This window comes from Lissotriton helveticus, chromosome 7, assembly GCF_964261635.1.
Source record: "Lissotriton helveticus chromosome 7, aLisHel1.1, whole genome shotgun sequence".
Lineage (NCBI taxonomy): Eukaryota > Metazoa > Chordata > Amphibia > Caudata > Salamandridae > Lissotriton > Lissotriton helveticus.
Genome location: NC_136068.1, coordinates 1086302457 through 1086327846, shown reverse-complemented (window position 1 = coordinate 1086327846; position 25390 = coordinate 1086302457). Strand labels below are relative to the sequence as shown.

Here is a 25390-nt window from a genome sequence, read left to right as displayed (position 1 = left end):
GGTGAGAACGGCTGTTTGTCTAATTTTAATAAACATGCATTCACCACCGTTTTTAGCAGAGAGTGCGGATGTCAGGAGTCAAGAGATGGAAAAAGGTAGTGAAGTGGGCAAGGTGATAAGACGATTTTGGTTTACACAGAGTTCAACTTGAGTGAGCAAAGGTGCATGCTTGATACACTGTGGAAAAATAGGGCATGTGGATGTGACAAGCTATGTATGGTGACACCCAAGGGAGAGCGTTGTGTGGAGACAGAAAAACCCAACCACAGTCGGTCTACTAGATTGTGAATTGGGAGATAAAGGTCATACTTATAAGGTAGTGTACAAGAGGGAGTGTGATGGACAACAGGTAGAGGAAGTCAATGGATCAGCAGGAGTGAGGATAACCACTATGCTATAAAGTGAAGGCATTTGCCACAGGAATTCATTTGGTTCTAGAGTTAGGTTCGGTGTGTGTTATCGATTAGTAGATAAGTAAGGGGTTTAATCAATTGCTGGGAAAATGGATCAGAGGGAGGTACAGAAAGAGTTTCCTGACTGGAGAATTACAATAAACTAATTTGTGAATGGGTGATGAAACTCAGTAGACTGGTATTTAGGGGAAGTCATGTGTGCTGTGCATGATGAAAGGGAGGTAAGAGAGCACCGAGTATCACCAATAAGCATGAATTTGAACTAGAAGAAGACAAGGTGAATGACAAATAGTCCCATAGGGCAGGTAGGGGAGTGATATCGAGTATGACTTAGCAAATGTATTTGAGGGGGCAGCATGAATAGTTGTCAAGGGCGTTTGGTATTAAATGACTGACGTTATTTAGGGTGAGGCCTGTGATTTCTTGCTTGAACATTGATGACTATATAAGGTGTATGATTTACACCATCTGAAATGTTCTAGAATGTGAATGACGAGGGTGAGCCAGGGTTGGAGGTGATCTTGACTCTGGCATTCATGTCCCTAGCATAGGGAAGTGGGTCATATGAGACATTTAGTTTGCTCACTATAAACCGGGTGGATGGGCATGGTCAATGTGATAGAGTGCTTGCTACTTGAGCGAGTTGGTTAGGAATGGATGTATGATGTTACGACGTGATCAAAATGATCGCGGTACATCACAACGCATCTTTTACAACGCAAGTCGTTACCACGACTTACGCTGTAGGGTGCTGGACTTAGGAATAGTAAGATTTACTATTCCAACTCCAGCCTACGTACAGTAGGGGAATTGTTGGAATAGTAAATCTACTATTCCTTTGTCTAGAGTGCTCTCCAGCGCAAGTCGTTGTAACGACTTGTGTTGTAAAAGATGTGTCGTAATGGCACTGCGGTGTTTTGACCGCGTTGTTAAGGTTGTTTACCGTTGGGGATGGGTATTTGTTAGTTAATGATCAGAGAGAAATTGGTAGAAAAGGAAATGTTATTGTTTGTGTTAATGTCCATGTTGAAGCCCTGGCAGTCAATGGAAGTAGCGGTATCACAAATTGTGTACAGATCTTCAAAAACTGTCACCAAGGAATGGAAGTCTATCGAGGACTAGACAGTGGAGTTTGGGGAAGATGAGAAGGGTGATGATAATATCGTTTAGGGGTGCAGAGTGATCCATATGGAAGGGAGGTGGTGATAGGTCAAGTAACAGTTTGTTAGCGGCAGGAATGAGGTGTATGAGAAAATATAGCATGCACTGTTTGTACAGCTGCCTTGGAAAGGGGCCACAATGGTTCATCCGACTTTTCCATCTTGGAACTTGAGTCTGGTCTACCCACATGTATCTTTGCAAATCATGTCAGTAGCCAGAAAGGACTCCATGGCAGCGTGATACTCATCTAGGCTTGTCATAAGATTTTCCCGCTAGGCTCTTGAAAATACAATTACTCCTCTTGCAAGCTCCATCAACGCCTTTTTGTCCATTAGATACTTAGTTGAATCTGCTATTCACTTACCACATAAATATAACTTCTACACATTTGGTTCTATAGCTCATCAAGTCGTTTTCATTATTTGACAAGTCCAACCGGCACCTTTTTTAGGGACCTTCTTTGCATGTCCCCACAGTTGAGAAAAGATTGCCCCTACAGCCAAATCTATTTCTCTTCTCACACTTAAGTTCTTCAAAGGTAGAAGGTTTTGTTACCCATGTTCAGACGTGGATAGCTTTTCTAAGGTCGTTGTTCTTCTGAAGCTTATATTGTGTTTCAAGTGTGAGAACGTGGCTCTCAAGATACAACTTTCATTTGTTCCTCACACACACCTGGACTTTCGTGTCAATGAGATTTGTCTTGTAGTGTTGTTTGAGTGGCCCTTTTCCCCAAATAAGCATATTCTAAAAAGGAGGTAGATGTCAAGCTAGTTTTGAAGTTCAATTAGATATTTTCAGTCTTCTGAATTGGTTAAAGGTTGGCTGAATGTAGATAACACTACTCTAACGTCTAGTAGTGCAAAATGGATCTTAATCCGTTTTGTGCATTTTTACTATTCACATTTCTCCACTTCCACTTGGGATCATTGCGTACTCCGCCAGAGTTAAGGTGGCATTGTCTTTGTTTTCCGACATTAGCCAATTTAAGACACTTATAGGACACGTGGGCCGGTTACTATGTAAGCATTTTGAAAACATTACATTTCAAAGACATCATTTAAAAAAGTAAGGGCCAGATGCATGGAAAATCCGTTTTGCGATTTCCTAATTGCGGATCCTTGCGATTCGCAATTAGGAAATCGCAAAACGGCATGCAGGAAAGTGTGTTGAACACTTTTTGGGATTCCTAGGGGATCGCAAATGACCTACCTCATGAATATTAATGAGGTAGGTCGCAATGTGTGACCCCCTAGGAATCGCAAAAATCACAGGGATTGTGGCCTGCTGGGGTCTGCAGATCACCATGTCCATGATTGCTTTTGAATAAAGCATTTTTTTTTAAATGCAGCCCTTTTTTCCTTAAAGGAAAACGGGATGTGTTTCCAAAACAAAAATGAAAAGTTTTCTTTTCGTTTTTTAAAAGTAGGCTGTGGTCCGTGGAACCACTGCCTTCTCTTAAAAAACGCTATAACAAACATTCACAAAGGGGAAAGGGTCCCTTGGGGGACCCCTTCCAATTTGCAAATGAGTTACCACCTACCTAAAATAGGTGGTAAAATGCAAATGTTTTGCGCCCGCATTTAGGTCACAAAACATTCCTACATACCGATGCGATTCGGTATTAGGAAGAGACACCCTAAACACGCCCGTTCCTAATAGCGAATCGTTTTGCGATTCAGTAACAGGTTACTGAATCGCAAAATAGGGTTTGCTGAATCTGAAAACCATTTTTTGCGTTTGCAAACCGAAACGGTTGTCTGAAACCTTGATGTCTGATGCTGTTTTCCTTTAAGCTTTTAATGAGCGAGCCAGGCACAGGAGCCAAGGGAAATTTACTGTATGTTGACTCGGGTACTCGTATGCTAGAGACTCTTTCATATGGCCAACACACATTCTCCAACTTCTATGTTCATCGTCCATATACATGTGCATTTGACTGGTTTGCATTCGAAGATGTGTGAAATAGCTGTGCAGAAGTGATTAACCAGGTACTTGTAAAGGTATGCGTGTGCGATACCAGCTGTTCTTAGCTTTTGGTGAATAGATTAAGCAGCAGTCTCCTGTGTGGCTGGTATCAGTTCCCATCAGCTGGTAATTGGAGAGAGCCCTGTGATTAAAACCTAGAAAATCATAGAACCGCCATAAATGTATCTTACGCTGTTACTCTGGCACTTTGTTCAGGGCAAAACCTTCAAAATGTTTGCAGTGTGTAATTTGTTTGGTGTCAGACTGACAACGTGTGGTATTTGTATCCGATTACTTCTACTTCTTGTCCTGGACAGGGTGACTTGAAGAGCTACCTCCGGAGCTGCCGGGCGGCAGACCCCATGGCGCTGGATCCTCTAACCCTGCAAAGGATGGCCTGTGAGATATCCTGTGGTCTACAGCACCTACATAAGAACAACTATGTACACAGGTAGGATCTCTATAGGGTGTGTGTCTGATGTCGTGGAATATCTGCACAGAAATGAGCGAAGCAAACTCGTGGTTTAACCATACACCACGCAGGATGCTCATCTCTGGACTGTCATCAGCCTGGATGTGTCCTAAGTGGGATGAAGCTTCCACTGGTGACCGGTGATAGCACTCCAGATGGGCCCTCAGACCTGGACAAAATGTCTCAAGTGTTCGTGGCCACGTCTATCTGCAGTGTCAAAAAAAGAACACAGTACTCCAGGTGTGGCCTTCAGTAACATCTGGGCACTATTTCATCTATGTCCTTCAGGCCTGCAAAATAGAATAGTCCAAATACCCCATTGACGCATCAGATGTGATCTACAGAGCTCTATACAATACTCCATTGCTACCCCTACAATTAGGCCAAGTACTCTAGATTTGGCCTTCAGAATTGGACACCACACTCCAGTTGTTTCCTCAAACTGGCCACAGAACTCCGAAAATGGCCTGGTCATAACTACACAGGGCTTCAGATAAAACTACCACAAGTCGATACTACTGCAGATGGCATTCAAACTCTGCATAGTATGCCATACGTGCCCTCCTTACGCATGTGGTTTCTATTAAATGTTCTATTTTTTAAAGGGTAACAAACAAACCACCATTTTAGCATTAATAAGCGACTTCAGCTAGAATAAGCAAAGAATAAGTGGAAATGTCACCTAGGCTGACAGGAAATATGGGAATGGAAATGTTAAAGCTGAGATGTTGTTGAGCGGGGGTTTTCTGTGTGCATCTGCTTAGATTTGTGGTGCGATGGGCCACATGAATGTTTGAACCTCCTGCTGAATAGGACTTCTATTTGTGCAATATTGTCTTCATCCAAGGCCTGGAATGTTGCACGGTTGTTTGCACAATTCCTAGCCGGGGTGGCGCAGGATCCACGTGTGCACGCTAGTGAACACCGTGGGACAGAAATTATTGAGTAGAAAATAGATAAAGAGGCTTCATCTACTTTTGTAATTAAAGTTCACAAATCAGTCTTGGGGCTGTCTGAAGGTGATCAATAATATTAGAAACTGATTTTCTCTGAGAGAGCAGCGAATGAACGGAATAAACCACCAGCCAAAACAGATTCTTTCAACAGATCTCGAAACGTAAGCATAGGTAGAGGTGGAAACCATTTTGTGGCATTGTGTGATGACCAATTCTCCTTCACGCCTTTTAAGATAGAGAGCCTATCATGAAATCTCCAGCCTTCTCTAAGATGTCAGTCCTTTTCAGATACCTGTAGTGACTACGTCGATGAGGCTTTTACAAAAAAAACTTAAACATTAGTAGTGCAGTTGGATTCATTCTACACAAGTGCTTATGAGCAGAAAGTATTAATTATCCTTGTATATTCTTGCCAGGGTTCGTTATGTCACTGTTACGGGTTTTATTGTTTTTAATGTGTTAACATTTTACCTCTACAGCGAATGTTTGGACCTATTAAGGAAACCCCTCTATTCTGAGGAAAGAAGGATGTAAAGTATGTCCTGGGGAGTGACTTGCATCACCAGAAGCCTGACTACTATCCAGATTGTCACTCAATTCCTGTCCGTCTGAGGTTCTCCAGTATACCCACTTCACGTCTGTCCTTCACAGTACACCATAGTCACTGAGCTTTGCACCAGGTTCTTTCTGTCTGTGTGGAGGAGTCCTGTAAATCGATCCCTGATCACCCGGAAGGCTCCAGAAATTCACTTCCTGTGCATCATAGTCAGCCCTGTCACTGCTGTCCTTTATGAGCCTCTGTGGTTCCTTCCTCTCCACCCTGTGCAACCCTATGTGCTGTTTCCCATCAATCCTGTGTGCTTAATTCCCTCCTGTGCTCAACAATGCTGTGTGTTACTGAGTAATACATCATGCTCATATTATGGCAATGCTGCTTATACTAGCTGCCGCGTATTCTGAGCAGTCTTTTGTGCTCACTTCCTGTTCCTCCCAAGCTATCCTTCAGACTAACTTTCTGGCCGGTCCAAAGATCACGTGTTGCTTCTCATGAGTGGTCGCCAGAATCTTTTCTTTTGCTTCTTGGGCTTTGGTTTGAGCTCGCTTCCCACCTCAGTGACCCTGTAGGTTTCATTTCTAATCTTGAGCCATCCCGTGTGCTCAGTTTCTGTTCTGAATAACCTGCATGCTCGATTCCTCTACATCCTGATCCGTCCAGTGTGTTTTTCCTTCTGTGCGCACTTCCTGTCTGCTCTGAGCGGGTCTCTGTGCTCATCCCCTGTGCGTTCTGAATTGCACTCTGCCTTCAGTCCGAGTGGGTGCTATCAGTTGTGAGAAGCCCTGTGAGCTTGCATCCTGTCTATCTCCTGAGCTAATTTTCTGTGTATCCTAGGCTCCCCCTTGCAGTTACTACCTGTCTATCCTGAGCTTTCTGTGCTCGCCTCCCTCTCACCTTCTCTCTGTTCCGAGTTGCCCTGTAACCCCACAGTCTAGGGTGGCCTGTCCTAAGTGGTCCTGTGAACTCACATCTTGTTCGTCCTGAGAAGTTGTTTCATCACTTCATGCCATCCTGAGTGGTCCTCTGTGCTCATGGATCTGCATTTTGGGTCCATTTGATTTCCAGGTGCTTCCATGATTATGTAGAGGTGTTTGTGGCGTTCAGTCCATCCCCGCTCCCGGATGAGATGGATCCCTGCGGCCTGGCTGCTTTGATGTCACTCCACAGCTTTGGACTGGTCGATCCTGTCCAACAATATCCTGATGCTGAGCGAGTGGGACATGCAGACTCCAGCATCAGTGATTTTGTTGAAGAGGGCGGCTGCTGGCTTCATGTCCAAGGATGGTGCGTGTCAGCCTGAAGGTGTGGTATTGTGCCAGCTGGACATCAGTCTTGATGCTTTCGCAGTCAAATGATTTTACGGTATTGTAGGAGAATGATGTTTCTGTTTCTGTCTTTATATATCCCTCTCGTCTCCTATTGTTTTTATTTCTCTTTGACATTTTCTCTTCCTTGTGTCTCTCTCCAAATAACGTTCCTCACATAGTCTGTTCTTTCCACCACTTGATTCTTCATTCTGTCGCCACTAAATTACCCTTTTCCAAACCTGTCTCTCTTTGTCTCCCAAATCCTTAGCTGCTTTTCTTCTCACTCAGTCATCTGTCTCTTCCCCATGTTTGCTGGTGTCATTATTTTATCTTGCTCTGCTGTAACACCTCTCTGTCCTGTTTTCTCTTTCCTGTTTGTGGTGCTTGACTTAGGGAAACAAGTGGGAAAAGATGTAGACATTCTGGAAAAAACGAATTGAGCCAACACTTGCCCAGTGTACTCAACCGAAATTGGTAACCCTTTTATTCAGCAGGTCTACTGGAACTGAAACGCCCTAGATGGACTGGGTGGTCGGGCCAGATGGGTAGTATCAACGGAGAGTACATGAGCTTAGCAGAGAGCAATGGAGGGCAGGTGCAGGGCATCTCTGCAAAAGTAGGAAGAGAAAATTAAAGTCTTGCCAGCCTGAGCGGGCTACTGGCAGGCAGGGGCTGGAAACACTGATTGAGGGTTCACCCAGCTCTATGCGTTTCTGTGCTATTGACACCCTCTTCTGCTCCCTGATCGGCTGCCTTAAGGGCCCTGTGGCTATGCATGCTGCCCAGCCAATGATGGAGTGTCACTGTCTGCACTGGGATGCCCTAGACTCCGCTTGAAAAGGGTACCTATATCAGCTTAATGAGGTCAGAGGGCCCTTCGAAAATTCATGCTCCTTTCAAAGGGTACCCAGGGAGGGGATCTAAGTGTGCACCACTTTCTGGGTGGCGCAATTTTAGCACCTCTCTCCAAGCCTGTTTGTTTGCGTCCTTGCATATATTAAATGGTGCAGGCACATTGGCAAAGCATTGCCTTGTTTGTATGGGGCTGTGCTCTCAGGCAAAACAGGGAGCGCACATTCTCCACTGCATGCTTAACAGCTCCGGACCTTTGCAATAGGTATTTCAGAAGAGACAAGTGGGACATCTGCAACCGTTTCTGTCATAATAGCTAATTGCCCTGGTAAAGCAAAAAAAGGTGAACATGTGTGTACGTGTCTTCGGCACTATAGTGCATAAAAATGACTAAAACGAAGAATTTTCCATAAACTGTACCAATATTGCTTGCCTGTGAAAAATCGGAAATCCACATTCATACGAAAATCCTAGGTAGTATGATTGTAATTGTGTATTTGAAAGACGTGTTTCCTTAAGGTTGTTCCAGATCTAAAACGAGAATAATTCAGAGTTCTAGGTCCAAAGTCCCATCTTGTCTTCATCACTAAGTGTACATTTTCTCAGGCAAAAATCCCCTCAGAGCTCTCCTCCATGGCTTTTGTCTGTGTTCGAAGAAACTGGCCGATCGGAATGACCCCTTTGCTCTAATGACTTAACAGGTTCTCAATGTTATTTATGAAATAGATTCCACTTTTTTCTCACTGCAATCTTCAAGAGGCTTGAAGCCAGACCTGTTAACTAAGAAATGTAATTTCCTCATTTTTTTTTTATTGCAATCCTTCTGTCACGGACATCAGCTCAGTAGCATTTTCCTCAGTTGCCATTAGATGGCTCCATTGATCAATGATGTTCTCTTTTAAACCTAATCTCCCACCCACCAATGATTCCTGAATGTGGAGCTTGCCGAGTCTGTGCACTGTATTTTTCTCAATACAATAGTCACTTTTTTTCTAGAATGTAAAATGTCGCCTCTTGTGTCCAGCTGAACCCGTCATGCAGCAGCCCCCCCTTCCTGGTTGCCAGTGTCGGACTGGCCTAGTGGAGAATCGGGCAGTGCCCGATAGAGCTGGTCTGACTGACCAGTGTGTGGGCTCATTTTTCTGTGGTTGTGAACAGGTTTTATGGCCAGGTCGGCTGTTTATTACTATTATTTTCCCTGCTCTCACGGCTTTGTTAGCTATCAATATCGCTAATGGGGGCCACTTTTGTTTTGGTGCCCGGGCCCATTTTTTGTCCAAGTGCAACTCTGTTGGTGGCAGAGTACCCATCTCACACCCATCCAACACAGGTATCACCAGTCAGGTGCCCCTGCTAATAAAAGGGCCCGGGCACACGTGTTCGAGGCCAGTTGTAATAACCACATCTACTGTGTCAGTGTCGTTCTTACATTGTTATGTGGGCCTAGGACCGAAACTTTGCAGCCTTCTGAATCATTAAGTGTTAAGCTTTTTATAGATTCAACGTAAAATGCATATTTCCTACCCACATCCCTCCAGTAGGAGGTGTCAGGGACCCGAGCATGTGCAAGTTCCTTGTGCCGTCATGCTCCTGAACACTATCAGAAAGAGAGAAATTAAGCTGTTTTGGGTTTTTATAAGTCAAAATCGACATTTCAAACTCCATCCTGATCCCGACCGACTCTTAAATGCTATTCTTTTCAGAGAAAAGCCTCAGCGGCATTCTTGCCGCCATATACACAAAATATATTAAAAACCCTGAACTTCCAGGCAGGAAAACGCTGCTATAGAGATAGCCCCCTTTTATTCTTCATCAAAGCTCCTTCCAGTTCTAAGCACTTACAACCTCAGCAGGAGAGTTTTCCACCTGCTGGTTCTAAGCCTTAGAGGATTAAGGTTTTCAGTCAGGTCAAAATCAATATTTTTGATCTTCAAGCATAACTGGTGCCTCTGCTGTGCTCCTTACAGCTGCTACCTTTCATTCGTCATCGACTTGCCTTCCCATGCTGCATCCAGGCCAGTTGCCTTAGCTCCTGGCCAGAGACCTTTTTTAGCAAGTTACAGTGCAGGATTGAGCTGCTTTTAAGCCACCAGTGTGTGCCGTTGAAGTTAGAGGGCAGGGGCTTCATATAAGAATCAGGAGCCACTCAGTTTGGAGATACATTTTATATTTAGATTTAGACCCTTTGGTTACATCAACAGCAGATGTGTCTTCTGAGTCCTCAATCCTCCTTCAACGGTGCCTATCTACTAGCTACCACTGCAGACCACACATCAAGATTCTATTACATCAATAGGCTTGGGCACCATAACAGAAGAGGCCCCCATTAGGGATCAAGGTAGCTAAAAAAGTGGGCCATATTTACAAATCAGGCCAGTTTTGACCTTGTAAACACATACTGCTTTGGGTATTTTGCAAGTATAGGAGTCTGCATGAATTTGTGTATGCTACCGGCAGTGCTTGTGTTAATAGAGTAATCAACAATAAACAAAAAGTTCAACCAGACCATAACACAGGCCCACACACTGACTTGTCAGACTAGCCCTTCAGGCATTACCTGATTACCTATAGGCCAGTCTTACCCATTTCACAATCATTCAGTCTCGAACATGTCTAACTTACACATTCACCCACCAACCTATTATTCTTTCCAATACGCCTGCAGACACACAAACAGCAAATAGCAGTCACAGAAACTCTGCAATGGATCAAGACATGAGGCCCTCACACCTCATATCCAACAAAGAAACAAGACAACTAGGTTGTGACTGTCATTACACCATGGTCCAAGACGTGAACGTTTTGCAAACTCCTTGTACATGAGGCCCTACTTCCACATGTCTGCACACTCACAATGACACCATATAAAATATATGCACACAGGACATGTAGTCATGGATGCCAAGTAGTGCAACAGCAAGGACACTGAACATGCAGGCTTTATTTGACGAATGATGTCCCCATCATCCCAAAGTTGACATTTCCAAGGCACAAAACAAAAACTGAAAGCTTTACTCACACATGACTTTAACTCAAAACTCTCTCGACCAGACTCAAACACAAAATAAATCACACTACTGAAATAAGCAGGTGATACAGGCACAAAACGTTATTACACTTTCTCCATCTTCCACAAGCAAAACACACAAACCCAGAAGGACAACAAACTGCACCATACATTTACACATAAGTGCAGCCCAGCACACCAATATGCAGAACACACAGTCACGCTCACTGACCAAACCTATATGACCAAGTGCTAGGCCGGAGAAGGCACTTAACCCGCACCCAGTACATCACCCACTGGAAAATTCACCAGAAAAAGTTGGGACTTTTTCCAAAGACAATGATGAAAACCTCCAGTAGAGGCATACTGAAAACATTATTGCCACAACACAACAGTCAATCACTAGAGCAGTACTACCATTGAAAATAAAACCACGTCAGCAGGTAACAATTTGCTCACCTACGACAACATAAAGCCACAATAAACGCTACCAATCATATACAAAACTGACTGACTCCATTATATGCAAACTGAATACAACCCACTACAAAAAACTTCATTTCAAACATATTATGCCTCCTGCACAGCACACCTGTCAAATCTTCAGATTTGTAGAGAAAGATGACTCAGGAGAAACTTGTAACTATCACCTACATAACACTCATGCAAATATTTTGGCTGCCACCCACAAAACCACAAGGTTCTTACCCATATTGTAACTCTACAGTGTAGTTCCCCTTGCAATCATTTGCAACATGTACTTCTCTTCCACATGGCACCCATGGAGTACAATCCCATGAATCTTCTCACAACAGGGTTCTACTCTTCCCCAAGTTTGTAAATCTTGGTGTACTCCCCCATACCATCTTTAGTGTCAGGATATAGCTCTTTCCTCACTTTACACCAACACGCACAGTTGCACTACACTCGTATCTGTCTTGTGATGGTATACTACTTTCCACCACTTCTGTGGCACTTGGATACGCACAGCTGGCATGCATCAACATACAGACGGGGTGCTGCATCCTCTTCCTCAAACTACTAATTAGATTCTATCTGGAGTTAAAAGAAAATGCCCACACAGTACCCTCAAAACAACCTACTGTTGGATAATTTCAATCAATCAATCAGGGAATTGTAAAGTGCACTACTCACCCATGAGGGCCTCAAGGCACAGCGGTGGGAGGCAAGGGTGAGGGCACGGATGCAGCTCCGAGTCACTCGAAGAGCCAGGTCTTGAAGCTCTTCCTGAAGGTGTGCAGAGTGGGGGGCGTCTGATGTTGGTCGGGAGCCCGTTCCAGGTCTTTGCTGCTATGTAAGAGAAAGCTCTTCCACCCACTATGTTTCTGCAGATGCATGGGATTTTGGCAAGGGCAAGGTCAGCGGAGTGGAGGTTTCTCTTGGGTAAGTTGAAGGAGACATTTTTTGTTGAGATATTGGGGTCCGGTGTTGTGGAGGAATTTGTAGTCGTGGGTGAGTAGATTGAAGGTTACTCTCTTCTCGACGGGGAGCCAGTAGAGGTCTCACAGGTGTTGGGTGGTGTGTTCATGTCGTGGGATGCCGAGGACGAGTCTGGCAACAGTGTTCTGGATGGTCTTGAGTTTGCATGGTAGGGATTTGTTGATTCTGGCGTAAAGAGCGTTTCCGTAGTCCAGTCTGCTTGTTATGAGTGCATGGGTGACGTTCTTTCTGGGTTTGGGGTGTATCCATTTGAAGATCTCGCAAAGGATGCGGGGTGTGTTGAAGCAGGAGAAGGCAACATCTTTGATCGGTCGGGTCATGGTGAGGGAGGAGTCGAGTAGGATGCCGCGGTAGTGAGGGGGGTTCTAAGGGCAGTGGGTCACCAGGTGGTTTCCCATGCAAAGTGGGTGGGTCCGAAGACGAGGACTTCTGTCTTCTCCGAGTTGAGCTTCAGGCAACTGCTGCTCATGCAGGATAAGATGTCTTTCATTCCTTCCTGTAAGCTGAGTCTGATGGTGTGAGGAAGAGGATGAGCAGGGTGTCGTCGGCAAAGGATACGATGCTGAGTCCATGCTGTCTGACGTTGGCGGCCAGTGGGGCAATGTAGATGTTGAAGAGAATGGGGCTGATTGATGATCCTTGGGGTACTCTGCAGTTGATCTCTGTGGGTTCGGAGAGGAAAGGCGCAAGTCTGATTCTTTGAGTTCTGCCGGTGAGGAAGGAGCAGAGCCATTCTGGTGCGGTTCCCTGTAAGCCGGCGTCATGGAGTCTGGCTGTGAGAGTGCGGTGGGAGACTGTGTCAAATGCTGTAGAGCGATCTAGTAAGATAAGGGCCACTGTGTGGCCTTGGTCAAGGAGAGTGCGGATGTCGTCTGTGGCGGCGAGGAGGGTGGTCTCAGTGCTGTGGTTCCTGCGGAATCCAGATTGGGAAGGGTCAAGGATGGAGTTCTCTTCAATTAAGTTTGTTAGCTGGATGTTGACGATCTTCTCTGTGACTTTAGTCATGAAGGGGAGGAGAGGGATGGGTCGGTAGTTTATGAGGTCTGTCGGGTCTGCAGAGGGTTTCATGAGGAGGGGCTTGACTCCTGCATGTTTTCAGTCATCAGGGAAAGTGCTGGATTCGAAAGTGACGTTGATGGTCCGTTGTAGCTCGGGTGCTATGGCGGCAGTGGCTCTGTGGAAGATGTGCAGTGGGCAGTGGTCCGTGGGGGATCCTGAGTTAAAGCTTTTCATGGTCATGGTGGTATCTTCGGTGTGACTGGGGTCCAGGCGGAGATGGTAGGCTGGCTGTCATTGCTGGAGGAAGGAGTGGTTTCGGTGTCTGGTATCTGTTTGTTGAAGTTGTCGTAGAGGGACTTGATTTTCAGATGGAACTTCTCAACGTGCTTCTCTAAACATTCAACACACCAATATAATTAACATCAACTTACTCAGAAACTTGATAACCAGACCCATGCTTTTCCAGTAACATATATATAGCACAAGTCAATACCTAAGACTCACCAACCAGACTTTTCCCAAATCAAATAAACCTCACAGCAAGTGGGAAACCAGGCACATTTAATAACAGAAGCACATATAATAATACAAAATTAGTGAATGCCAAATAACCCCACAGATTAATTAACTCAATATCATATTTTAACTATGCAATTGGACAAATGCGAGGCAGGCGATGTTTCGACTTCCCTGACTTCAACACACTGCCATTTATATGCCCAGTGTCCTTGGAGATAGTGTTACTTCTCTTTCCAAGTTCACCAGAAGGGGTTGAGTAGTCTTTCTTCAATATCTCCAGACTTGTCCCAGTCAAACATCAGCTTACATTCCTCCTTATCATGTCAAAGTCTACATAGCCAGCGCCTACACTCCGACACTCTGGTCTAGAATACAAGACATCGGTGAGGCTGTCTTACAAGCAAGTTGCACTGCTACGCCCCACACACCATGCCCTCATGATTCAGAGCGGACCAGTTCTCACCAGAGAGGAAAGCTGTAATTTTTTCTTGTACTGCGCATTGACACAAGACCTTTTTCCAGCACCATGACCACAGCACTAGCCGAGCCATGTTACTCCGTGCTCTGTGTCATAAAATATGCAGAATGCACCCAAGACCATCCAAATGCATGAACTAGCCTGTGCCACAGTCAACTTAATTTTCGAAATCTTACTGCACACTCACTAAGTGCACACTCCTTAAATCACAATCACAGTTGAATGCATTACTGCCTGAAGCTCCACAGACCATTTCAGAGTTATACTTACTGCAAAGGAGATTTCCTAGATCTTTTCACTGTCTCCACAGCACCGTCTCCTCAGCGCTGTTCTAGTAACACCATCGCCATATCTCTGTCCTTAAGCTTAGAAATATACAACAGGACACATCACCTCAGTTTATAACGCCCCTCAGCTGACTCCTTGCTAGACCGTGCTCACTCTCCTCACTGTGCTCCTCCTGCTCAGCAGCGTAAGCTGACACTGCTTTCCAGTGGATTCGAAGGTGCCTCAAACTAGTCCTCCATGGTTACTGGGCTATCTTCCTTCTCACAACAGGCTTCCTTCTCTGCCAGAAATATCCTCCAACTTGCACCAGAGTCTTGCTGCAATTTCACGCAGGTCTTTAATAGCTTGTTGCCAAAATGATGACGTTGGAGGGCATACAAGAGTCTGGAGCCACTCAGGCAGGGAGTACGTTCTTTAGTTCATGTAAGGCCTTTTTGTTACAGCAACAGCAGGTGGGTATTGTCCAGGCTTCATCCTTCTTCCAGCTGTACCTATCTCCTAGTTTCCACTCCATGCCAACATTCTATTACATCATGAACTCTCAGCATTCCAGACTCCAGCTCAGGTATACAGGAAATGGGGACACACAGGATACTACAGTGCCCATATTATGATTTGTTGAAGGCAATGCATTAATGACACTGCCTTTGGAGACGACATTCCACTGGTTGATTCGACTTTATCCTTCCCATTCCACACCTGTGACAGATCCAATTTTAAAACATGCTAGGAAATGCAAGTTGTGGTTCTGTTTTGATGATGACACCCCTGTAAAGTAGGTCACAAGGCTATTTATATAATTTTGTTTTCTGCAGTTTTATATAGCACTGCATGTCAACTTTTAGTTTCACTCACTTTGGTGTGCTGTTTCGGTTTGATTCCAATGTTCCGGAGTTTTACAGAAACAGACCTAGGAAGTGACGTCAATAAAAAGATCATGGGAGGTAACTTACTACCTGTTGTACATGTTTATGCCTATTTGTACCCCTCAAGAAGCCAGCAGAGTTCATACATCACATGAAGGTCAATGTACTGACATTGGTTCCTTTTGTTCTGAGGAACAAACATAATTTACGTCAGTGGTTAAAAAGCCACCATAACCGTGGGAAAGTGATTTGTCTATTGTTAAAACCTAATTGCATCTGTTTACTGAGATCCTGCCTTCACAGGATCGAGTTACTGAGACACTCTTCCTCTTTTTTAGGCCTTGTTAGACTTCTCAGGAGATATTGAGTTCTGGCTGAAAAATATACTAATTTGATAGTGAGAAGCTGTTTGGCAAAACAGCATACAGTTCACTGAAGAGATTCTAAAAGAGCTGCGTCAGGTTCACTTGGCTTGCCAATTTCACCAACAAAACTGTATGTTCTACAACTGATGTTCTTTGTTAATAATGTCTCTCCAGTCAGTACAAGCTAACGAAGCACTGTTTTCACCTGTAAGTGCTAGGAAAAAAAATCACTCGTCTTCCGGAGTGACTTCAACAAGGTCACATTTAGGCTTAATCTTCATGACTTGTACCACTACAGTTGGGTGGCGTGTGTTGGAATTCCTTAAAAGTCTAAGGCAGAGTTGGTGCTACACTGAGGCTACTGCAGGCCACTGCCTTCTGTGGCACAGCAAGAGGCAAAAGGATGGTGCAAGAAATGTCTTAAAATGTCCATGTTCCTAGGGAAGTGGGAGCACCCGAACAGCACATTGTCATTTTGTTGAAGGAATCAAACCTCTTTATTCGAGAAGCAGGGGTCTCCAACCTTTTCTGTAGTGAAAGCTACTTCTGATCAGTAAAAATCATTCTCAGCTACTGAAGGCCAAGCCACTCGCACAATGTTGCAAGACATCCTCATGCCCAGTTTAATTGAATCCAAGCCTAATGTCCATAGAGCTAAAGACTAATGTTTGAGCAAAATACTTTGACTAGGGGCACTATGACTTGTGTGTCAGTGAGAGTATGGTTTTTGGGAAGGTGTTTGTATGAATGGGATATATGTGCACAGGTGAATGAGAGTCTGTGTTGTATGATTTTGTGGGACAGGACATACCTTTCCCCATAAGTGGCACTGTTATATGTATAACACAAACATAAACCATGTTTTTTTAAATGGGAGAAATTTAGAGTGCAGAAAAATGTTCAGCAAAAATGGTCAATATAGGAACATGTTTAAATTTCTCCCAGTTAAAAAATAGATTTTTTTTAGTTAATATGACACCTTGTAAACCAAAGTAAACTTCAGCATGACTGCTCCATTTGGGCAGAGAAGCCCCCACCCCGCCTTTCCGGGGGCACAGCAGAAGTGACAAATGAAATGGTTATAAAGTGAGTTTATTACCATTTTATTTTTTGCTCTGCCAGTGCCAGAGTTGAGATTAAGTGGTACAAAAGGGGGTGGTGATGGACGGAGCCTCTGAACCAATCAAACACTCACACCCAGTCAACAGATCTGGGTTTAATCCATCACCGTTCTTTAGCCCACTCTGCCACCCCAGTTCAGACATGGCCATATGCAAATCAGTCTGACCCTGTGCCTCATGGGAACAGACTGATTTGCATATGGCCATGTCTGAACTGGGGTGGCAGAGTGGGCTAAAGACTGGTGATGGATTAAACCCAGATCTGTTGACTGGGTGTGAGTGTTTGATTGGGTCAGATGCTCTGTCCATCACCACCCCCTTTTGTACCAGAGTTGAGATTAAGGGCATTGCGGGCAATGACCATTGCTGCTGTACACACTGGGAGCAGGGGTGCCTGGCTACAGCAGTTTAAACTCCACATGTCACTTTGGCTGGCTGCTTTGCGACAGCCAGCCTGATATGCGTAGTTTAAACTACCCCAACCCGAGCTGTGATAGGCAGCTAGATATATAGAGTGCCCCGGACCCTAGAACCAGTTTGTGTGCTAAGCCAGCCCACTCCTACCAATCCCAGTGTTGCTCTCATGCTGGTTAACAGCATAAGAGCAGCATCGGGACTGGCTAGGGGAGTTGACTCTGGTGACGTCGCCTGGGCCATGCATGCTGGCGCAACTCGCAGAATCTTTGCTATCGGGAAAGCAAGAGCTGAGAGGGACGTCTTGCACTATGGGTGTGAGTCCAATGTGCATTTTAAATTAAAGCAGGCCAGGGCTGCCACCAGAGCTCACCCGAGTGAAGACCGAGGCATGACTTCCTTGAGCCGACTTGGTGATATACCAGTGGTCCGCAGGTAAGTCTTAGTCAACTGTACAGCCTGTTTGTATGCCCTCACCACTTTAAAATGTTGCCAGCCGCTACTGGTAAACTTAATCTTTATATGGATTCCATAAAACCCATCATTTAAATTTTTTCCCATTTCAAAGTATCACATTTACAAGCAGCAAGCATCTTGCATCCAGTCGCCTTTAGACACTGTTCTCATATTTATAATAAAAAATACAGTCATTTGTTTAAATAGGAGGAATTGAAAATTAAGAAACATGCTTACAAACTATTAAGACGTAATTGGCTGAATTGAAAGTGGGGAATAACATTGACTCAGTGTTTCATAGAAATATTTTTATCCACTTTAAATTTCTTCCACTCGAAAAAATGACTATGTTTTTCATTTATAAATATGGCACAGTGTCTACTGGCCTCTGGGAGAAAGAGGCCTGCTGTTTGTAAATGCAATACTTTGAAATGGGATAACATTAAAATGAAAAATTAACTTATTTATTAAGTTAGCTCTTCATTTTACATTTCTCTCATTTACAAGCATTCTGAAACATTATTTTGCTCTCATGTTCCAATATTGAGTTGACAATGACTTTTATTTTAGATTTAAATACCTCGGTGCTTCAGTTCTTCACCTTTGTGCCCAGGGTCATAAATCTGGCTCCACCACTTTTCGTTATCAGGCCCTGCATCTGCAGCCAGAATATAATAATGTAAAATAAATACAGCATTCCCTTGATCTTGAAATGAAAATGTGACTTTGTACTTATTTAGAAATGAACTCAAGGCTGTGAGCTACTGGTAGCTTGTGATCTACTGGTTGGAGACGCCTGCTCTAGAGTTGGTTGGAGGGAAATAACTTCAGATTTTCATACTCTGATACAACCAGCCATTCTATATGAAGCCCACATCATTGGAATTTCTTCCCCCCCCACCACAAACATCATGATGGTGGTCCTATCTAGTCTCAAGAAACAGAAAGTTGTTTGTGATTCTTGAGAAGAACGCATGTAAGGGAGCCTGCTCAGAAGAAGCTTTCTCTAGGAATCCATTTCCATATTTTCAAATGAAAGCAATTCTCCGTAATGTAAACTTTCCAGGATCATATAGATCTCTTGTTTCTCTTTGACAAGAAGAACTCTACCATTTTGCCCACTTTTCTTCTCCTCACTATTTACTGTTGTTTTTTTACGTTCTGTATTGCTCTTCCAATACCCCGACAACCCCTCTTCCCCCACCTAGTCCTGTCTATACCTAGTATACCTCTACCCTTGTCTAAAACCTATTCCCCATATCATAGTACCTCTACCACCAGCTATACTATAGTACCTCTACAACAACGAATATCTTTGTTTTTCCACTTCAACATATATCCTCTGCCCCATCCTATACCCTAGTGCATCTATCACTACCTACATCCTAGTACCTCAGTCTGTCCCTACCTATATCCTTGTGTTTGTACCTCTAGTCTATCCTCTGTTCTACTCTGCCCCTACTTATACTCTTGACCTCTACTGTAGCATCTCCAATCCTGCATATACCTAGTACTCTACCTTAATACCACTATGTCTACCTATGCCATAGTACATCAACCCGTCTTTACCCTAATACTATTGCCCCATCTTTACCATTTTACTGCTTCTCATACCCTCATATCTCAGCCCCTAATTCTACTTCAACCTAGAACCTTTACCCTATGCCCTCATACCTCTCTCCTAACTATATCATAGTATCTCTAAAACTGCCAATACCATTGTACTACATACTCAATTACAGGTTTCCATACTCAAGTACCTCGTTCCCTACCTAAACTCAAGTATTTTATCTCTTCTATACCCTAGTACTTTGACTTTGCGCCCCACAATATCTGCTTCTTTCTCTTCGTATTGTTTTCCTTTTCCTTTTTTTGCTTTCCTTATGAAATATTTCTGAAAAAGGGGTTCCCTCTGATTGTAAATTATTCAAAATAGAGTGTCCCATACCTGGGAATTTACGCTGTTCCCCTTCAATTGGATTTTCTCAAAATTGGCTCTAGATATCTCAAGAAAGGATGTGAATATAAGGCTTCCTTCAGAAAAGGTGTAAAGGCAGCTATTCCGGGTATTTCCTGCTTCACAAGAAGGGGCACATTTTGAGGTCTGACTCAAGTTCAATTGGTGACATACTTCTAACCTGGCAATGCTTGTTGGACATTGAAAACATTTTTGTTCTTTTAACTGTTTCTCACCCTGTCTTCTTTCAGTTGCTACACTCTCTTTAAATTCATTGTTCTTGTCCCACTGCCATGAAGCCCCCTAGTGATTGCACTTCATGAATAAATGCATTAAATAAATAGGAACATTTGCATCAAGAAACAGAAATTCAAGATGCTTACTTTGGCTCATATTTTTCAAGCCTTGCAAATTTGAAGCAGGATGATTCCATTAAAACTCCAAGATACATATTTCACATTCTTATTTGAAAGTGCCCCCGAAAATGCCTTATAATTTTAGTAAAGGGAAAAGCATATTCAATTTACACCAGTTCCGTTCAGCCTCTCATCAATGACCACAGTTTGTGAATTGGATGTTGGTTGTAGTTTCCCACCTTGAAGGACAATACGTTCATAACTGCCATTACCTCATCACTAGGTTAATCAAAGCAGAAAGGTCTGAGAAAGCAGCAGATCACCTCTTATAGTTCTCCTTTTATATATAAACGTCTTTCCTGGTTTGTGCTGTTTCAAAGCACTCAATTCATAGAAGTACATTTGGGCGCAGTAGCAGAGAATGAGGAGTTACATTGCGCAATCAGACCCAGATTGATCAATTCTCCCGATAACTCTTTATTTTTTAATGGACCTCATGGCTGGACTGGCTACCGGGCATTTCGGTGTGCTGCCAAGCTGGGAGCTGATTTCCCTGCGGTGAGGGCTAATTTTGTTAATGGGGACCTGCGTATGCTTCTAAATAAACAAAGCAAAACGAATGGTTTTAAGCACACGCAGGTCCCCATCAACGAAATCAGCCTCCAGCACCAAAACGCCCGGTAGCCAGTCCGGCCCTGATGGACCTTAAGGGTCCAGATCGTAATAGGCTGAATTTACCCTACCCAAATTATTACCAGTACCCCTCGTATCAATATCATTATCCCTGCTGTCTTGTCGGGGGCGTGGCTTACCGGCCAGCGGAATGACTGCTCCCTGAGTGTGCTCCGCCGGCCGAGGAAACATCCTCCATGAATCCACACGTATAACAGGAAGGGATTTCGGTTCCCGACGCCTGCTACTCATCAGGACTGTTGTGGAACCAAGCTGTAATGGTTTGATGGGCCTGCGGTGACCTGCGCTGTACTTAAGCGGACTTGCAGAATACTCAGCCTGGAGGTCTGCTGTGGCTGATGAGAGCTGCCGCCGCCGCATACAAGGTGAGGGAAGGCCCCTGTGTTGCGGAGGGCGAGACTGCACGGGAGCCTCGCGGTGGCGGCCGCCATTTTAGAATACTGCAGCGATATCCCGAAGCAGAGAGAGGTTAGGCTGCGGGGGCTGCCCGTGAAGAACAGATGCGGCGCGTGTGAGGGGGCCCAGGGGCAGAATACGAATTGTGCATAGACAGCTGAGGTGGGCATAAAGGAAAAGGACGCCGGTAGCAGCCCGGCTACCATTTTATCAGAGGGTGATTCTGAGAGGCCCAGAGACTACATCGAGGTTTCCCAACAATAAAAGCTGACATCAGGCTTGAATATTCCTGCTTCATTAGGCTGAGACTGCGTGGCATTGCGCACCAAGCTGACAGGGCGGTTGTTAGAATATTGGTGGCTTTTTATCTAACCCTTGGGCAGATGGTGGATCACTAAACTGGTGTGTACAGTCTATTTGCGGGGCCCTGTAGAAGGACTGGCGGGGAGTGCAAGAGGTGACATGCCCGCATTGTAAGGGGCTGAGTGAGCTGATTCCGGTGAACGTCAGAAGGCACCACCCTGGGGCACACTTTAATCACGACAACTACAGGGGAAAAGTGCTGGCCATACGCCGAGGCCTGGGGATACCTAAGTTGCTGCACCATCATGGGGAAACAGGATGCCAAGCAGCCCAAAATTAGTTTCGAGCAAAGGTGGTCGACTAGGCAACTGGAGTCAGATGCAGACTCTGCTTCTGGAGGCGCGGCAGTGGGGCAACAAGACGATCATGGTGAGGATATGTGCACCCTAGTGCTAGAAATGTGGACACGCTGACAAATCAGATGGAGTCTGTGAAGACCCAGGTTGGTGTTCATGAACACAGATTGGATGTTCTCGAAAATAAGCAATCCAACTTTCATGACTTCTAAGTCGAGACCAAGGACCAGCTGTCGCAAATGGATAGGCTCCTAGGGGTGATTCGAGCGAAGAACGAAGATTTGGAGGCGAGGTCACGCCGGAACAACCTACGCATCACGGGAATACCAGAGACCACGGCGATTACTAAGATGGAAAGTTATGTTGCTGACCTTCTGAGAGACCTATTTGCGGAGCACCTATCACGTATGTTCACTGTAGAAAGAGCCCATCGTACCTTGGGAGCTCGACCACCGGTTGGGGCTCCCCCATGTCCTATTCTGGCTAGGATATGAAACTATCAGGATCGTGATGTGGTTCTGCGTCAAGCCCGCATCAAGGGGACCACGACGTGCCAAGGAAATCAAATTGCCTTCTATCCGGACTTCACTCCGGCAGTTCAGGTGGCCAGGATGGAATTTTTGGCAGCGAAACGGATCCTATTGCAGGCTCAAATTCCTTATTCTTTGCTCTACCTGGCCAAACTTAAAGTGTCCTATGATGGGTCCCCTCATTTTTTTACAGATGCCAAGTTCGCTTTGAAATTTGCCAAACATGTAGGAGGCAAGCAGAAGAAATCAGGGCTTCGCTCCGGTGATGCTACTGACACTCAGCTAAGTGATAATGACTGATGTATAAGCTATGATAATTCAATTACTATGCTCTACCTGCCTTTGTATGATCTTGGACATTTTATTGCTATGTTGTTTGATGGTGAGGAAGAGAATCTGAACGGATATTAACTCTGATAAACATATAGCATTGTATTGCCATCGTCGGCTGTGGATAGCCGAATGTAACACTTGTTTATTTGCAAGCTTCTGATGTTACGTTTTTGAGAATGTTAGTGGTGCATTGCCGCTTTATCTAAGGATGGGAGGTACATGATTGTACCAGCAAGGGGAGGCGGGAGGACTATATGCTGCTTGGCCCACGGGTCTGTCCTTTTCATGGAACATGTAAGTTCTTATCCCTGCAGTTTCTTGGCCACCCCACTTCGGTAGGGGGTGACGTTCGGTACTCACACGGCCCCATGGGAAGTTTCCTAGATGTATCTTTTTTGTTTTGTTGTTCGGGTGGGGATATACTTCGACCTAATTGGGAGGGTGGGATTTGGGAAAGTTTTGTATGGGGTTGTCAGTGTGTGGCTATGTTTTGGACGGAATGATGTATGGGACAAGTTGACATTTGCAATTCTTGTGAGGACATGTGCTGAGACTTGTGGAGACGCCTCGACATGCTCGAATTAAAATAAATTGTCTGATCCCTGCTGTCTTGTCTGTGGCGCCATGTTGCCTCCTAATGCAAATTTGAGCTTTATAAAACAAATCTAGAAATACAAGCCAGTGCTTATAAAGTTCCGGGTTTGACCCATATGCTATACATTTTAATATAAAATAAATCTAGGCATATCAGTGGTATCCTCTCTTGAATATAATTCACTTTCTCCTGAGAAGGGAAAATCTTTTTGCGAAAGAGATTTTGGCTCCTTCCAGCATCTAAAATTTCAGAGTGAAAGTAAACAAATCAGAAATGTTGCCGCAGTGCTCATTATTCCTGTGGGACCGGTAGCTGCTGATACTGGCCACAACACATTTAAGTGGCCATGCATAATTAGGACCTAAGAAGAAACAAAAGACCTACTTTTTTAATCCTTTTTGAAGTTCATCAAATTGGATTTGATTCACAAGAGCATAATAAAAAAGTAGCCATGCAGAAAACAAACAAGCCAAACAATTAATCCAGGATGTAGAGGGATACCTTAGAGGAATAAGCATAGGCAATGTCAGTAAGTCGGGCCTGTAACTTAAAGTGCCTCCTTGCACTCATACATAAATTCATACACCCACGTATTCATTCTTCCATTTATTCACTTTTCCATCCACAAGAAAACAAAAACATAAGCTTGCATATAAATGATACATTTAACTTAGAAGGAATATGCTTTCAATACGAAAGTAAAATAAACATAGCTGCATGCTGCTGTCTTGTGATGGTATAGTACATAGTATACTATTGTTTAAAATTTTCGTCTTAGCTGCTTTTTTTGGAAGCAATATGTTGGCCATCTATGAGCAGTAAAAACCCATGTTTATTTAGTTAATCTGTGCAATTCCATGTAACAAAATACAGTCTACAGTCTTCAACACACTGTTAACATCAATCCACCCTGTAATGCGTATTGGCTTTCATAATTGCCTTTCACAATAAGTAAGCCAGCCCTACAACCTTTTTTGTAATTTTCGTAATACACGCCAGTCCTATTGCATCTGACATAACTGCTCCTAAGGAACCCATCAAGCTTAAAACGTTCATCCATGGCTTGTCACCATAACCAACTGAGACATCCCGTATTGCACATATGGCAACCGTCAGGTACGCAGTGAATAAATTGCTACTACATACAAAATATACAGCCTCTCTGGAAAAGGGTCTATCAAGGATTGTCACAGTGCTAATCTTCAACTCCTACTGTTTGTCAGAAGGTATGATCAACACTAAAACCCTTGCCTACAACAGTAATCTGTGAGAATGCATGTAATAAAATGTGTACACAGACTTTACCTACTGTCTATTTGCTTTAGTAAATGCTTTTCACAAGAGGCTTACTGTCTTTGTGGTAACTTTTCATAATAAACATTTCAGACCTACGGAATCCGACAGACATTTTACCAAAGAGCCTATCAGGCCTGTTGGTGTTATAATTGGCTTGTCACCATAAACAACTCAAGCCTACTAAATTCTGCATACACTTTCTCACAAGGCAACCTTTTGGTGTGCAGTCAGAAAATTATAAATATACAAACAATAGCAGTCGGCAAAAAAATACTCAAAGATTACATAAGTAATAGTCTTGTAGCTGCAGGGTTTACCAGAGGGGGAACCAACACCAAAAATCTTTCCTACCACAGAAATCTTTGAGAATCCATATAATGCAGTGCCAATCTGTAGGGTTTAACTCACTGCAATAATCCACCATTATGGAGCTATTGAATTTTACATATGATTTTTATAATAAATAAATCAACCCTACTTTGTTTTACATTTTCAGAAATGAGAAAAGATGTGCCTCTGACACAACTCTTTCCAATGAACCAGTTAAGCATATAGTCTTTACTAGCAGCCCGTCCCGACCTTGTCCGGTAGCTTTCAGGCTTCCCCCTACCCCCTACCCCCGCCTGCCCCGACATTGCCCAGCAGCCCGTGCCCCCGCCCGGCCGTCCCCCGCCTGCCGCCTGGCCCGATCCTCGCGTTGCCTGAGTCAATACCCGTCCCCCTCCTTCCCCGACCCCCGCCTGCCCCGACATTGCCTTTTGTAACTCCCCGTTCCCCGCCTGGCCTGACACTCGCCTGCTTACCTCTGCCGCCGCTCCTGAGTTGACAGCTCCTCGCCGCTCTGCTCCTCACCGCTTGTCCGCCGCCGCTCCTCCCCCGTGCCATGTTCGCCTCTCCGCTGGTCGCACCGCTGCTGGCC

General features: G+C 44.4%; 1 protein-coding gene across 5 annotated transcripts in view; it reads left to right on the top strand.

The window, feature by feature from the left end:
- The window catches only part of AATK (apoptosis associated tyrosine kinase), a 508162-nt gene that overhangs the window by 425539 nt on the left and 57233 nt on the right, over window positions 1-25390 (top strand). For all 5 annotated transcript variants that reach the window (XM_078654150.1, XM_078654148.1, XM_078654151.1 and 2 more), the window contains one exon: window positions 3857-3990. In XM_078654150.1, coding sequence (XP_078510276.1) covers window positions 3857-3990 — 134 coding nt within the window. The remainder of the gene's footprint in view (window positions 1-3856; window positions 3991-25390) is intronic.